At 46.8% G+C, this 13,451-nt stretch overlaps 1 protein-coding gene across 1 annotated transcript; it reads left to right on the top strand.

Annotated features, from left to right (window-relative positions):
- Window positions 1-72: 72 nt before the first annotated feature.
- FEN1 (flap structure-specific endonuclease 1) lies at window positions 73-3,860 on the top strand. Its single transcript, XM_040328427.1, has 2 exons — window positions 73-171; window positions 2,537-3,860. Exon 2 carries the CDS (start codon window positions 2,600-2,602, stop codon window positions 3,749-3,751), a length of 1,152 nt encoding a protein of 383 aa, XP_040184361.1. The 5' UTR covers window positions 73-171; window positions 2,537-2,599; the 3' UTR covers window positions 3,752-3,860.
- The last annotated feature ends 9,591 nt before the right edge of the window (window positions 3,861-13,451 follow it).

Genomic DNA, 13,451 nt, shown 5'->3' with positions numbered 1-13,451 from the left:
ATGGAGGCGTTTCCGGAATGTCTGTCTCCGTGGACGGCCAATGACAGAGCGAATCTGGACAGCTCAGCCAATGGGCGTTCTTACGGTGTCCTAGCGCGCTGACAGGGCGATTAGCGGGAGGGAGGGACGTAGCGTGAGCGCGCGAAAATCCTGAGGCGGTAGCAGAGTGTGGTGAGTGGGTCGGGGGGTATATTCGGTAAAGTGAAGCAGTGTGTGATAACCCATAGTGCCCTGCCACCCCGCTTCTGACCTGGTGTAGGTGCTCAGAGGTTGCTGTAGTTGTCGCTGTGCTGTGTACATGACTGAGCATAGAACTTTCCTGTCATAGCAGGCAGTCTCTGTATACAGGGGGGTCCCTGATGACATGTGACGAGTGTATACAGGGGGTCCCTGAGGACATGTGAAGAGTGTATACAGGGGGGTCCCTGAGGACATGTGATGAGTTCATGGCATGGGTGGTGGGCAGAGACTAGAGGTCAGCTGACTGGTGAGGAATGTGAAGTGGGAGGGGCTGGAGGAGACTCTACCTCCTGATTTCGGCATAGGTGTCACTGCTACGAGACACCACAAAGCCGGAGAGACACAGTCAGTAACACTACCTGTGATTAGAGTTGCCATTAAAAGTCCCCACTACAGTTCTCAGATCAAAAGATGACCTTCATCAAAAGCACCTAAGTTGGCTGATCAGAACTCCCCCCAGTGATGCCAACTTCATGCCAGCACTGCCACTTATCCCATTCCCCCCCACCAAGGAGTAAGAGAAGGAATACAAATAGAGAATACACGGAAGTGAGAGGAAAAGAGCGGGAGGAACAAAGAAAAATGGAGAGAAAGAATAAGAGAAAGATGGCTAGAGAGAGGGATGGGGGAGAAAAAAAAACAAGAAATTAGGATAGAGAGAGATAAAAGGAGAACAAAGAGAGAGGGGTACATCCTAAAATGTACCATAAGGGGTTTTAAAGGGGTGTTCCAGTCAGTTTTTATGTTTATTAAAAGTCAGCAGCTACAAAAAGTGTAGCTGCTGGCTTTTAATAAACAGACACTCGCCTGCTCCACGCGTCTTCATTCCAAGTGTGGGCACCCGGCCGTGACGGCTTTCGGCTTCACGGCCGGGCATGCGCGAGCGGCGCCGCGCCATCCAATTGGACAGGTGATTGCCTGCGACCTGTCACATGTCCCAGGCGATTGCCTACAGGGAGGGGCTGCAGAAAGACGATTAGGCTATTCGCCTTAGCAGCCTCTCGGCGGAAGGAAGAAGTAGGACAGGAAGTCCCACTCCTGAAGCCCCCACTCCCCCCCCCCCCCCCAAAAAAAATGACATGCCAAATGTGGCATGTAAGGGGGCGAGGAGTGGATTAAGCGGAAGTTTCACTTTTGGGTGGAACTACGCTTTAATACTTGAAGGGACTCGGGGGGCACTAAATGTCCGTGGGTTAGGGGCGCAAACTACTTGTCTTGGGTGCTGACAACCCACACTACGAAAATAATTTTACTGTTTGGGGTCACCACAACTTGGGAAATTTTATCAAGAGGTCACGTTACTAGGAAGGTTGAGAATCACTGTTCTAGCCCAAGACCTCCTCTGTAACTCTAAACAAGTAACCGGTAAAAAAATTAAAGCGTTGGTTATGGATATTTTTAAGTACCAAGTTTGGTGCCATTTCATACCATTTTAAAGTGTGACGTGTGGTATTTATTTACTTGGCATGACGTCTGTCACATTGTACAAAAAAAATTGGGCTAACTTTACTGTTTGTTTGTTTTTTTTTTTTTGTTTTTTTCATAAAGTATTTTTCCCAAAAAATCGTGTTTGTAAAGTTGCTGCGCAAATACCATGTGACATTAAGTTGCAATGACCGCCATGTTATTCCCTAGGGGTCTCTGCTAAAAAATATATATGTATGTTTGGGGGTTCTGAGTAATTTTCTAGCAAAAAAAAATTATGTTTTTACATGTGCGAGAGGAGTGCTGGAATTGGCGCTGTATGGAAGTGGTTAATTGGGTGTGGACCCTGCGCCAGTTTGCTTCATTCTGAAGTATTAGCTGGTATGGGTGGCACAGATAGACCCTAGAACAAGTGTATCTGCTTAGTTATTGTGACGCACGCCACTTTCCTGCACCATTATATTTGTGCAGAAATCTTTAATTTCCCCCAATATGTAGTGAACGAATTATGAAACGCATGTTTTTGAACAAACGCATGGGGGAGAGTTTATCAAAAGTGGAGCTGTTGTGCATAGCAACTAATCGGCGTCTAGCTTCAGCTTGTTCATTTTACTTTTAAAAATGAAAGTTAGAAACTGGTTACCATGCACAGCAGCTTTAGATTCTCTGGATGCTCAAGTTTTGTTAAATTCCCCTCAATGCGTTTTTCAAACAAGTACATGGTGTGTAAGTTTGTGTTGTAGACTGAGTAGTCTTACTTTTTCATTGTTTCTCTTGTTTTGAAATTACTTGGAGTGTCATTGTGTATTCACATAAGACTGACCTAAATTTATGTCCACTGTAATCTCACAGCTGTCCTTCTTCATTTCAGGTTGTGCATCAATACATTTTTTTTTGCTGCTCATTTTTACTTTAACTTGTACCTGGCTATACAATGGGAATTCAAGGTCTTACTAAACTGATTGCTGATGTGGCCCGTGGAGCCATAAAAGAAAATGACATAAAAAGTTACTTTGGGCGCAAAGTGGCTGTTGATGCCTCTATGTGCATCTACCAGTTCCTTATTGCTGTGCGTCAGGATGGGAATCTGCTTCAGAATGAGGAAGGTGAAACCACCAGCCACCTAATGGGGATGTTCTATCGTACAATTCGCATGGTTGAGAACGGCATCAAGCCAGTGTATGTGTTTGATGGAAAGCCTCCTGAGATGAAGTCAGGTGAACTGGCCAAACGTACTGAAAGGAGGGCAGAGGCTGAGAAGCAACTTCAAGCTGCCCAAGAGGCAGGAGAGGTGGAGAACATTGAAAAGTTCAATAAGAGACTTGTAAAGGTCACAAAGCAACATAATGAGGAATGCAAGAAACTGCTAAGCCTAATGGGTATTCCATATGTGGATGCACCATGTGAGGCAGAAGCTACCTGTGCTGCTTTGGTGAAAGCTGGAAAGGTGTATGCAGCTGCGACTGAAGATATGGATGCGTTGACCTTTGGTACTCCACTGTTGCTCCGTCATCTCATGGCTAGTGAGGCCAAAAAGTTGCCTATTCAGGAATTTCACCTCAGTCGTGCCTTAGAGGATATAGGAATCACACAAGAGCAGTTTATAGATCTTTGTATATTGTTAGGCTGTGATTATTGTGAGACCATCCGAGGCATTGGCCCAAAGAGAGCGATAGAACTGATAAGACAGCACAGGAGCATTGAAGAGGTCCTAGATAACATAGACCTGAAGAAGTACCCTGTTCCAGAAAACTGGTTGTACAAAGAAGCTCGTCAGCTTTTTTTAGAGCCTGATGTGGTTGACATAAATGAAATAGAGCTGAAGTGGCAGGACCCAGATGACGAAGCCCTGGTGGCCTTTATGTGCGGTGAAAAGCAGTTCAACGAGGACCGGATCCGTAATGGTGCCAAGAAGCTGACCAAGAATCGCCATGGTAGTACTCAAGGCCGACTAGATGACTTCTTCAAGGTGACTGGTTCCGTCAGCTCCACCAAAAGGAAAGAGATTGATGTTAAAGGCTCAGCCAAAAAGAAGGCAAAAACCACGGGCGGCACCCCATCAAGGAAATTAAAGAAAGGCAAATAAGTGACTGAATTTAGCAGAGCTGGAGATGTGAACTGTTTTTCTGATTTGAGTATTATGCGTGTTGATGTCTTGGAATGTTATTTTCATTAAAATGTTTAAAAAAACTTTTTATTTTGCGTTTTCACAATTTTTGAGAAATGCTGAATAGAAAATAAGCACCTTTAATAAAAATTAAACCATTTTCTGATGCCGCTAATTGCCTGCACTAGAACATTTACATTAGACGTGCAGATAGGTGGTACAGTCAGTGCTAGGTGATACACTGGTACATTGCCCAGCACGTGCCCATCTTGGTGGATCACGGAGCTCTGTATCTGGGGTATCGTGTGATTGCTATGATTGTTCATAGTGATCACGTGATTATAATGTAAACAGTTTTGTTTTCCATTTATGACGGCTTGCTTTTCTGTTATGAAGCTGTGATTGGCCCGCAGCTATCACATGGTACCTGATAGCCTATACCATATGATTCGCTGTAGCCAGTCACAGCATGTCAACAGAAAGCAAGCTGTCATAAATGGAAAGCCATTTATGACCATTAACTATTGCTTATAACCGTGTTCATCACTGTTCTAAACAATAACAGTGTAAAAAAAAAAACATTCCTGATCGCTACTCCCCACCCAAAGTAATATTGTTACTATGGTAATAAAAAAAGTTGACTACAATATTTTTTTTTAACCATTTCAGTTTTGGAAAGAATTTCCCCCCTAATGACCAGGCCATTTTTTGCGATACGGCACTGTGTTGCTTAAACTGACAATTGGGCAGTCGTGTGATGCTGTACCAAAACAAAATTGATGTCCTTTTTTTTCCCACAAATGGAGCTTTCTTTTGGTGGTATTTGATCACCTCTGCAGTTTTTATTTTTTGCGTTTATAAACAAAAGAGCGACAATTAAAAAATATATATATATTCCTTTACTTTCTGCTATAATACATATCCCCAAAACATTTTAAAAACAAATTTCTTCCTCAGTTTAGGCCAATATGTATGCTTGTACATACTTTTGGTAAAAAAAAATCCCAATAGGCGAATATTGATTAGTTTGCGCAAAAGTTAAAGCGTCTACAAGATAGGGGATAGATTTAAGGACTTTTAAAAAAAATTCTATTGTTTTTACTGGTAATTGCGGGTATCTGCAATTTTAAGCGGGATTGCGGCAGACAAATTTGACCCTGGGTGAAACTTTTTGAGGACCAATACAGTGATCAGTGCTAAAAAAAATCAACTAATCAATGTATAAATGACACTGGCAGGGAAGGGGTTAACACTAGGGGGTGATCAAGGGGTTATCTGTGTTCCAACTGTGGGGGATGGGCTCACTGGGACAACGCAGAGATCGATGTTCCTGATCACTAGGAACAGCAGATCTCCATGTTGTCCCTATGTCAGAACGGGGATCCGCCTTGTTTACATGGGCAGATCCCCATTCTGCCTCTCTATATCGTAATTGTGGGTGGTTGCGCGCCCACAGTATCCTAATTACGGGGAGCCGGGCCACCCAGCCACAGTATATGTGCGATGGGCGGTCCGAAAGTGGTTAAAATACTGTCACCAATCGTATCCCTGATCACCGCCACATCAGTCATATGATGCTGTACTGCGCTGGTGTCGGTATGTAAAAAAAATAATTGTGAAAAAAAAAAATATATTTCTCTTATCGTCCATGGATGGACACAGCTCCTTAAATCTTGACAAGTGGGTTATGTTCCCTGTTTACAGGAGAGGACTAGGCAGAAACATGTTAAATAGTTAAATACATGTTACATTAACAGAGTTGAACAGCCCCGCCCCCTGGAGGGGGCGGTCCCTCCAGACATAACCCTCCTCACTGCAGCTTGCAGCCTCAGTTTCTTTCTGCCTAGCAAAGGAGAAGGACGTATGGCTCCCTTTGGGCCCAGCGCCCTGAGGAGAAATTTTATTTTATTTTACTTTTTCTTGAAGAATCTTCTTTCAACTGTCGGCTGAGAGACAGGCTGGATAATATAGATCCTTGTAGTCTACTCAGTCCGACCAGCAAGTGTGGGCACACCTTTGCAAAGAGGCTTGGTCTGCCACGCCATACCCCATGACTCCTGGGGGGGGGGGGGGGGCGATGGTGAGCTTTGCTCCGAGGTCCACATATGACTGGGCTGTGGTGTTGTCTCACTCACAGTGGACTGGGCCGACAGCTACCTCCATTTCGGTTGTAGTTCTGTCAGGAATGCGTCAGCGAGCCCTCGCTTGGACGGGTAAGTACAGTGCCTCCTGCTTCGGTGGGTTGGTACGGCTGGGCATTCCTGGGGTTCGGGGGTCCCTTCTCCCTTCCCTGCTCCTTTCCCTTGCTGCATTGCTAACATTGCCACTGTCAGGGGGGAGGGGGCCTTCCTGAGGGGACTGTGTTATCTGGCCTGTGCTTTTTCTTTTTTGTATTGGGCTTTCCTGTGAGGTAAAAAGCCCTGTGATGAGCACAGATGTTTATGATTATACTTCAGCGAGTAGTTAAACGCTGACTGATTGGTGACACCTGTAAAGGTTTTGCTTTTTATGCTGTATCTGTGTCTTATCCTTAAATAAATAAAAAAGCTCTAGGAGGCTTTTCCTGTTTAAACACAGGTCCCTGCAGATTCCGCACAGTTACCTCACGGTTCTTTTCCTCTCTCACACTGTGTGCTGAGAGCGGACGGCAGCGCTGGGCAGTCTCCTCCTGAGGTGAATCCCCTGGTTACCCCTGTTTAGCGCAGCAAGTGGGTGAGATGCCCTGAATAGGGCTCTAAGAGCTTTTGTCTATTTGTAAGGACAGGTGTGCATATTATAATACACACTATGTAAATATTAATTAATATTTGAAGTCAGTATCTGGGTCCTTCCCCACATGCTGGTGGTGGCAGCAGGTGTTAGCACCTGGGATTCCCACAGAGTTTTTATTGTTAGTCCTGGACACGTTTGTTCCAGGGTGGGGGTGGACTGCGGGCGGGCGGTAAGAGTGCCCCCTTCCCCCCGTTATCCCCTGGGGAATGCTCTGTTATGAAGCCATGGACCAGGTACCTAGTAAAAAAAAAAAAGAGAATAAGGCATTTATGGGTGCGCTTTTTACTGCTGCAAGGGACTCTCCTAAGCTGCATAGTGCAGCTGGGTTTCCGCCGAGGGCTCGGTCTTTTTTGGATCACACAAATCAGACCGCTGTGTAGGTTTTTTCCTTCTGTGCCCTCCTTTGATAATTTCTGAGATGCGGAATGAGAAAAGCCGCTGAGGGCTTTTGTAGTCCCTCGCCGCCGGGCGGGAACCCCCACTTCTATGGATCTGACTGATAGAAGATCCGAAGTACTGACCCGTTCCATGTTTACCATGCTGGGGTCTGGCTTGCGGCCTATTATGGCCACTACTCTAGAGTCTCAGTCGGCGCTGGCGCCATTTTTTGGGAGGTTTTTCAATTACATTGAAAACTCCCGTTGGCGGCTATTTTGTCGTAGCCGCGCTATGGCGCAGCTTACATTGCACCGGCCATTTTCCTGTGGCCGCGTTCTGAACGCTCGGTGGCCATCTTGGAGAAATCCTGACCCCTAGTGCTGTATACAACTCACGGAGTGAGCATTTTGCACCAGACATTGGAGGAGCGCCGACTCTCTCCTGAGGTTATTAGGCTAGCGGACCAGCTGGTCCGGGGCCTCATATAGGTCTGTGATGCCTTATTGTATGCTGCACCCTTGTTATCCAGGGCTTTGGTTTCAGAATAGTTTTATGCACACGGTGGTGTAGTGCCTAACTCCATTACTTGGCAGCAAGAGAGTCATTGGTTCGAATCCGGACACTGACGCCAATCTGCCTGGAGATTGCATTGTCGCGCTCTGTGTCTGCGTGGGTTTCCTCCGGGTACTCCGGTTTCCTCCAAAGGCATGTGTGCATACACCTACATAATATACACACACACTATTAGCCAGATTCAGGTAGGGGCGCGTATCTTTAAGGCGGTGTAGCGTACCGTATTTACGCTACGCTGCCTTAAGTCAGAGAGGCAAGTACTGTATTCACAAAGTACTTGCCTCCTAATTTACGGCGGCGTAGCGTAAATGGGGCCGGCGTAAGTGCGCCTAATTCAAATGAGGATGAGGGGGCGTGTTTTATGTTAATGGGGGGTGACCCGACGTGATTGACGTTTTTTACGACCGGCGCATGCGCGGTCCGTGTACATATTAAAGTGGGCATTGCTCCAAAGTACGCCGCAAGGAAGTATTGGTTTCAACGTGAACGTAAATTACGTCCAGCCCTATTCACGGACGACTTACGCAAACGATGTAAAATTTTCACATTTCGACGCGGGAACGACGGCCATACTTTACATTGACTAGGCAAGCTATTTGATGGAATAACTTTACGCCGGAAAACACCTTACGTAAACGGCGTATCTTTACTGCGACGGGCGCACGTACGTTCGTGAATCGGAGTATCTAGGCATTTACATATTCTACGCCAAACTCAACGGAAGCGCCACCTACCGGCCAGCCTAAATATTGCACCCTAAGATACGACGGCTCAGGCTGTCGTATCTTAGCTAGGTTTAAGTGTATCTTAGTTTGAGCATACACTTAAACTTACGACGGCGCAGATTCAGAGTTACGGAGATACGCCGGCCTAACTCTCTCTGAATCTGGCTATATGTGTGTATTATTTAGGGGCAACCCTCCCAGGCCGTCAAAGGCCCAGCTGGGGGAATAATCCGTCCCTGGGTGCGTAAGGCGATCACACCGGCACCCAAATCCTGCCAATGTATGTAGCCTTCCCTCCCTGTCTCTAGGTGGGAGGGGCGGCTTGCAGGTTCACAATTCGGTGAAACCTCCCTGCTCTCCGACCAGTGGGTCTGCGAGGTGGTCTCTTCGGAGTACTAGATAGGGTTTCCTCCTATCCACAGAACAACTTTCCTTGTGTCTTCCTCTCCTGGCCCGTCGGTCTGCCTTGGGCAGTGTGGGATTTGCTAAGCTGCGGGGTAATTTTACCTTTCCTGCAAGACGAGAGTTTTGGGGTTTTCTATGGGCCTCAGGCCCTAAATACCTTTGTGAACGTCGGGTAGTTCCGCATGGAATCCATTTGTTCGGTGGTAGCTGCGCTCCATCTGGGGGATGTCCTGACGTCCTCGGACATCAGGGACGCATACATGCATGTCCCAGTTTTGCGCATGTCAGTGTTTTTTTCTGTTCTTCGTGATGAGAGAGGGTCTCTGTCAGCCTGTGGCCCTCCCTTTTGATCTTCGTCAGCACCATGGGTTTTCAGCTAGGAGCTCGCACTTATCCTAACTTTGTTGGGACAGCGAGGCTTTGCCTCATTGGCTACTTGGACGACTTTTCTTCTGAGAGCAGCTTCTGTCTCTGACCTAGTGGATGGGTTATTCCCATTCAGACCCTCCGAAGATTCGGGTGTTGATCCAGACTCCTCGGTGGCAAAGGTCCTTCTTCCCCTGGAGAAATTGCAGACTCTTCAGTCTGCGGTGAAGGTATTGGCATCACGCAATCGGTCTTCTCTCCAGGCACCTGCGGGTAGCCTCCTTCAAGTCGGTACTGTATGCCCAGTTCCACACCCTGGTTTTCCAGGGGAAATACTGTCCAGGTGGTAAAAATCTCTTGTCTCTGAAATCATCAGATTCTGGTGCGCCACCTAGTCAGAGTCTCTCTGAGTTGGTGACAGAGATCCCCGACTCTTCGGTCCGGGAAGTTGTTTCTTCCTTCCAGTGATCGGTGTTTACGACGGATGCCAGCTCACGGGTTGTGAACCTGGGGGGTTCACAAAACTGGGGGGTCCATTCGGCCCTGAGTCGCTGGACTTGCGTGACCTACGGCCACACCTCCCTGAATGTGTCTAGTCTCGGTAGCTACCCACTGTCGGGCCTGGCTAGTGCCTGGGTAGGAAACCGCCTGGGAATACCAGGTGCTGTCTACTGTTCATTGTCCTACTATTTTAGGGAATCAGACTATGTTTCTCCTCGTGGTCAACCGATCTGGTTTCAGCCGGACAACGCCATGGCCGTGGCTTTGGTCTACCATCAGGTATACCGGCAGGCGGACTACTGGAGTCGCCAGATGCTGGACCAGGGCGACTGGTCTTTGTGCTTGGGGTGTTTCGGCTCCCTTGCAGGAGGTGAGCCTTTACAGGGCATGGATCTCCTGGCCGCTCGTCTCCGCCGCAAGGGTCTCAAAGTTAGTGGCCAGATCTAGTGATCTGGTACAGACGCGTCAGTCGCGCTGGTGGCCCTGTGGGGTCTGTATCGGCGACTTTTTGCCGTTCCTCCATGGTAGTTGCTTCCTCGGCCGCTCCACAGAGTGGAGGCTAAGGAGATCCCGATGATTCTAATCGCTCCAGATTGACCTCTGCGTCCTTGGTGCGCCTGGTAGCGGAGGTAACCTGGCGGTTGCCAGGGCAGGAGGTTCCTCTGTCTCGAGGTCCCATACTTCCTCCTGTTGTACAGTCACTGACTTGCTCAACATGGTTATTGGAAGCTAGACTTTAGGTGACCAGGGTCTGTCTGACTCGGTCATCTCAACAATGCTGAGGGCACCGTAGTCTTCTTCCAGGGGATCTACCGTCGCACCTCTCTTGGTGCGAAGGGATGGATAGACGTACTCGGTGTCCAGGGTCCTGCTGTTTTTTAAAGCTTGGAGTGGATCTAAAAATTGCTTAAAGCACCGTTTGGGGGAAGATATACTTTCCCCTCTTGGCCCATCTCTTCCCCCATGAGTTTTGACTCTGGTGCTCTCGGTTCTTCAGGAACCTTCCTTTGGAAACATCAGAGAGATTTTCTCTTGACACTATCTCAGAAGGTGGCCCCTTTAGTGGCCTTTACCTCTGTTGGAGGGGTTTCTGAGTTGGCGGTCTTGTCTTGCAAGCCGCCATGCTTGATCCTCCATAAGGATTAGGTGATGGTGCGCCCGCGACCTTCCCTTCTTCCGAAGGAGGTTTCGGCCTTTCATACTTTAGGCGTGGTACACGCTTTGCTGGTATACCGGCCTACTACGGCTCAGTTTCGGAGCTTCTGACTCTTTTGTGTCAGTGTCTGGTCCACAAAAGGGCCTGGCGGTCTCGTCGACCACCATTTCTCGGTGGATCAGGCAGGCCGTCATACAGGCCTATGCTCCTAAGGGGCGGGCCCCCCTTTCCGGTCACGGTACTTTCGACCAGGGCAATTGGTGCTTCCTGTTTTTTTTCCCAAATACACCAAAAAGGAAAACTCTGCGCTCCTGAAAGTTCACCAATTATAAATCCACTTAATGTTTGTGAAGAAAAAAACATACATTAACACTTTTAATTTTCGGAAGATCCAGTCCTTTATATCAGTGGTCATCAACCTTGTCCTGCAGGGCCCACTAACAGGCCAGGTTTGCAAGATAACTGAAATACATCACAGCTGATATCATTTGCTCCTCAGTGATTGCAGTATTCTAGACTGCATCTCCCCAAGGTAATACATAAAACCTGGCCTGTTAGTGGGCCATGCAGGACAGGGTTGATGACCACTGCTTTATATGGTTAAAAAAGGGGAAAGTTTCCACAATGTACACAATATAATAAAAAAAGTATAAAAAAACTTTCCAAATGTCTGCATCAGACCAGCACCCTCTTCAGACTTCAAATAGTTAAAGCTTGCGGTTTTAGTTTGTGGGCTGTCTAGCAAGACATCATTAGTGCAAATGGTGAGCACAGTACATTACCCAGCCAGATGTAAACATCGATCGAATGTCCTTCTCCTGGCTGATGTAACAATGTCCCGGATCCTAGGCTCTCTCCTATGCGGGTCTGGAAGCTTCACAGACCCGATAAATGTGACTGTTGGAGACACAGCGTGGATCAGCCTATCAGAAAGGACGCTCTCCCTGGGTGAACGTGCAAGCGTCCCACCACATTAAGTGGATTTATAATTGGTGAACTTTCAGGAGCGCAGAGTTTTCCTTTTTGGTGTATTTGTGTATTTGTGGTACTTCAGGGTATCCGGATCTCTGCAGCACGGACTGTTCTCAGCCCATACGAGGGTTTCAAGTATTTCATGGGATATTAGTTATTTCCCATTGAGCGCCAGTGATTTTTTTGTATCAATATTGCTGTCTGTTTTTTTTCTGACATGCGTCGGTCTCACAGGTGTGGGAGGCGGCGACTTGCTCGTCCGTTCGCGCTTTTTCCAGAATTTACATGGTTGCTGTGAGTGCATCTTATGATGTTTTTTTCAGCCGCTAGTTTTTGCCGGCGGCTGTTTAAAGTTGCACCTCCTCCGCTGAAGAGCTCTGCTTGTTTTGGGGTGAAGTTAAAATTGGTTTTACTGATATATTTCCCACCCCTCGTTTTTTGACACTGCTTGGGGACGTCCCACTTGTCAAGATTTAAGGAGCTGTGTCCGTCCATGGATGATAAGAGAAAATAGGATTTTTTGTACTCACCGTAAAATCCTTTTCTCTGAAGTCCATGGACGGACACAGCTCCCACCCCTCCTTTTTAGGTTTGTACTGCTTGTTACGAACTGAGGCTGCATGCTACAGTGAGGAGGGTTATGTCTAGAGGGACCGCCCCCTGGGCGGGGCTGTTCAACTCTGTTAATGTAACATGTATTTAACTATTTAACATGTTTCTGCCTATTCCTCTCCTGTAAACAGGGAACATAACCCACTTGTCAAGATTTAAGGAGCTGTGTCCGTCCATGGACTTCCGAGAAAGGGATTTTACGGTGAGTACAAAAAATCCTATTTCGCTGATTGGACATTCGTTTACTGCTCTACTCACTACTATCACCCTAGACAACGATTAGCGGTAACTTAATTCGCCGATCCCAAAAACAACCAGCAGCTCCTGAGGGGGTATGGCTACATTTATAATAATAAAAAAAAAAAAAAATACCCTTTACAGTCACTTTAAGATAACGGAGTCTTATGAAAGGGGCAAAGGGGCAGCCCTAGCAAGTATTTTTTTTGCCAGTGTCCAATCACCTGAAGGTAACTGGTACTGTACGATTAAGATTTCTTATTTTCCTACATCTGCTGAGACCACACGCAGGCTTATGAAATCAATTTATTAGTTGTTACAACAAAATCAAACCAGGAATCCCATTTACAATCAATACAGATAAATTAGTGTAATTAGTCTTTTACTGTCGTCATAATAAAAGGCCTTGCTGGTACAAAACTACAAAAAAGATCTTAACATTAGCGGAAGCTTTTGCCTCTATAGTCCAGAAAGCTAATGGGCATGTGTACCACATCCAGTAAGTAGGCATTTGTTGGAGTCCATGTTGCCGAGGGATTTGCAAAGTATCAAGCTAAAAGCAATATCTAGAAAATACTTTTCAGAAGAACCTGCTTTCCAATAACACTGCTGCACTGACACAACATTCAATCTTGTTACCATTACTCCTAAAAGGCAATATAACATTTTGTAGATTGGTTTGGTGCTACAATCAACAGTGTAATGATAAGACAGAATGTAATATTAAAAGAGAAGTAACCGTATTGTTTTTTTTTTTTTAGAATCATACTTGCCTAGCTGGATGCTGTATCTGTCGCTTGCCAGCTCTAACACTGAGAACCGAACGATCAAACACAGCCGATCGCTTAGTTCTCACAGCTCTGTAAGCGGAGAGCTGCAGACTGTCAGTCACCAACTCTCTGCTCTGTCCCCTCCTCGCTCACTGGAGCTCTGAACTGTGGAGACGGCAGGAGCAGCCAGCTCAACCTCTCAGCGGGTCACT

Source organism: Rana temporaria, chromosome 11 (genome assembly GCF_905171775.1).
Source record: "Rana temporaria chromosome 11, aRanTem1.1, whole genome shotgun sequence".
NCBI classification, from domain to species: domain Eukaryota; kingdom Metazoa; phylum Chordata; class Amphibia; order Anura; family Ranidae; genus Rana; species Rana temporaria.
This window is presented reverse-complemented; position numbering and strand designations above follow the sequence as displayed.

Excerpts from the sequence above, each read along its gene's own strand:
- FEN1 (XM_040328427.1), top strand. The coding sequence starts at position 2,600 with ATGGGAATTCAAGGTCTTACTAAACTGATTGCTGATGTGGCCCGTGGA.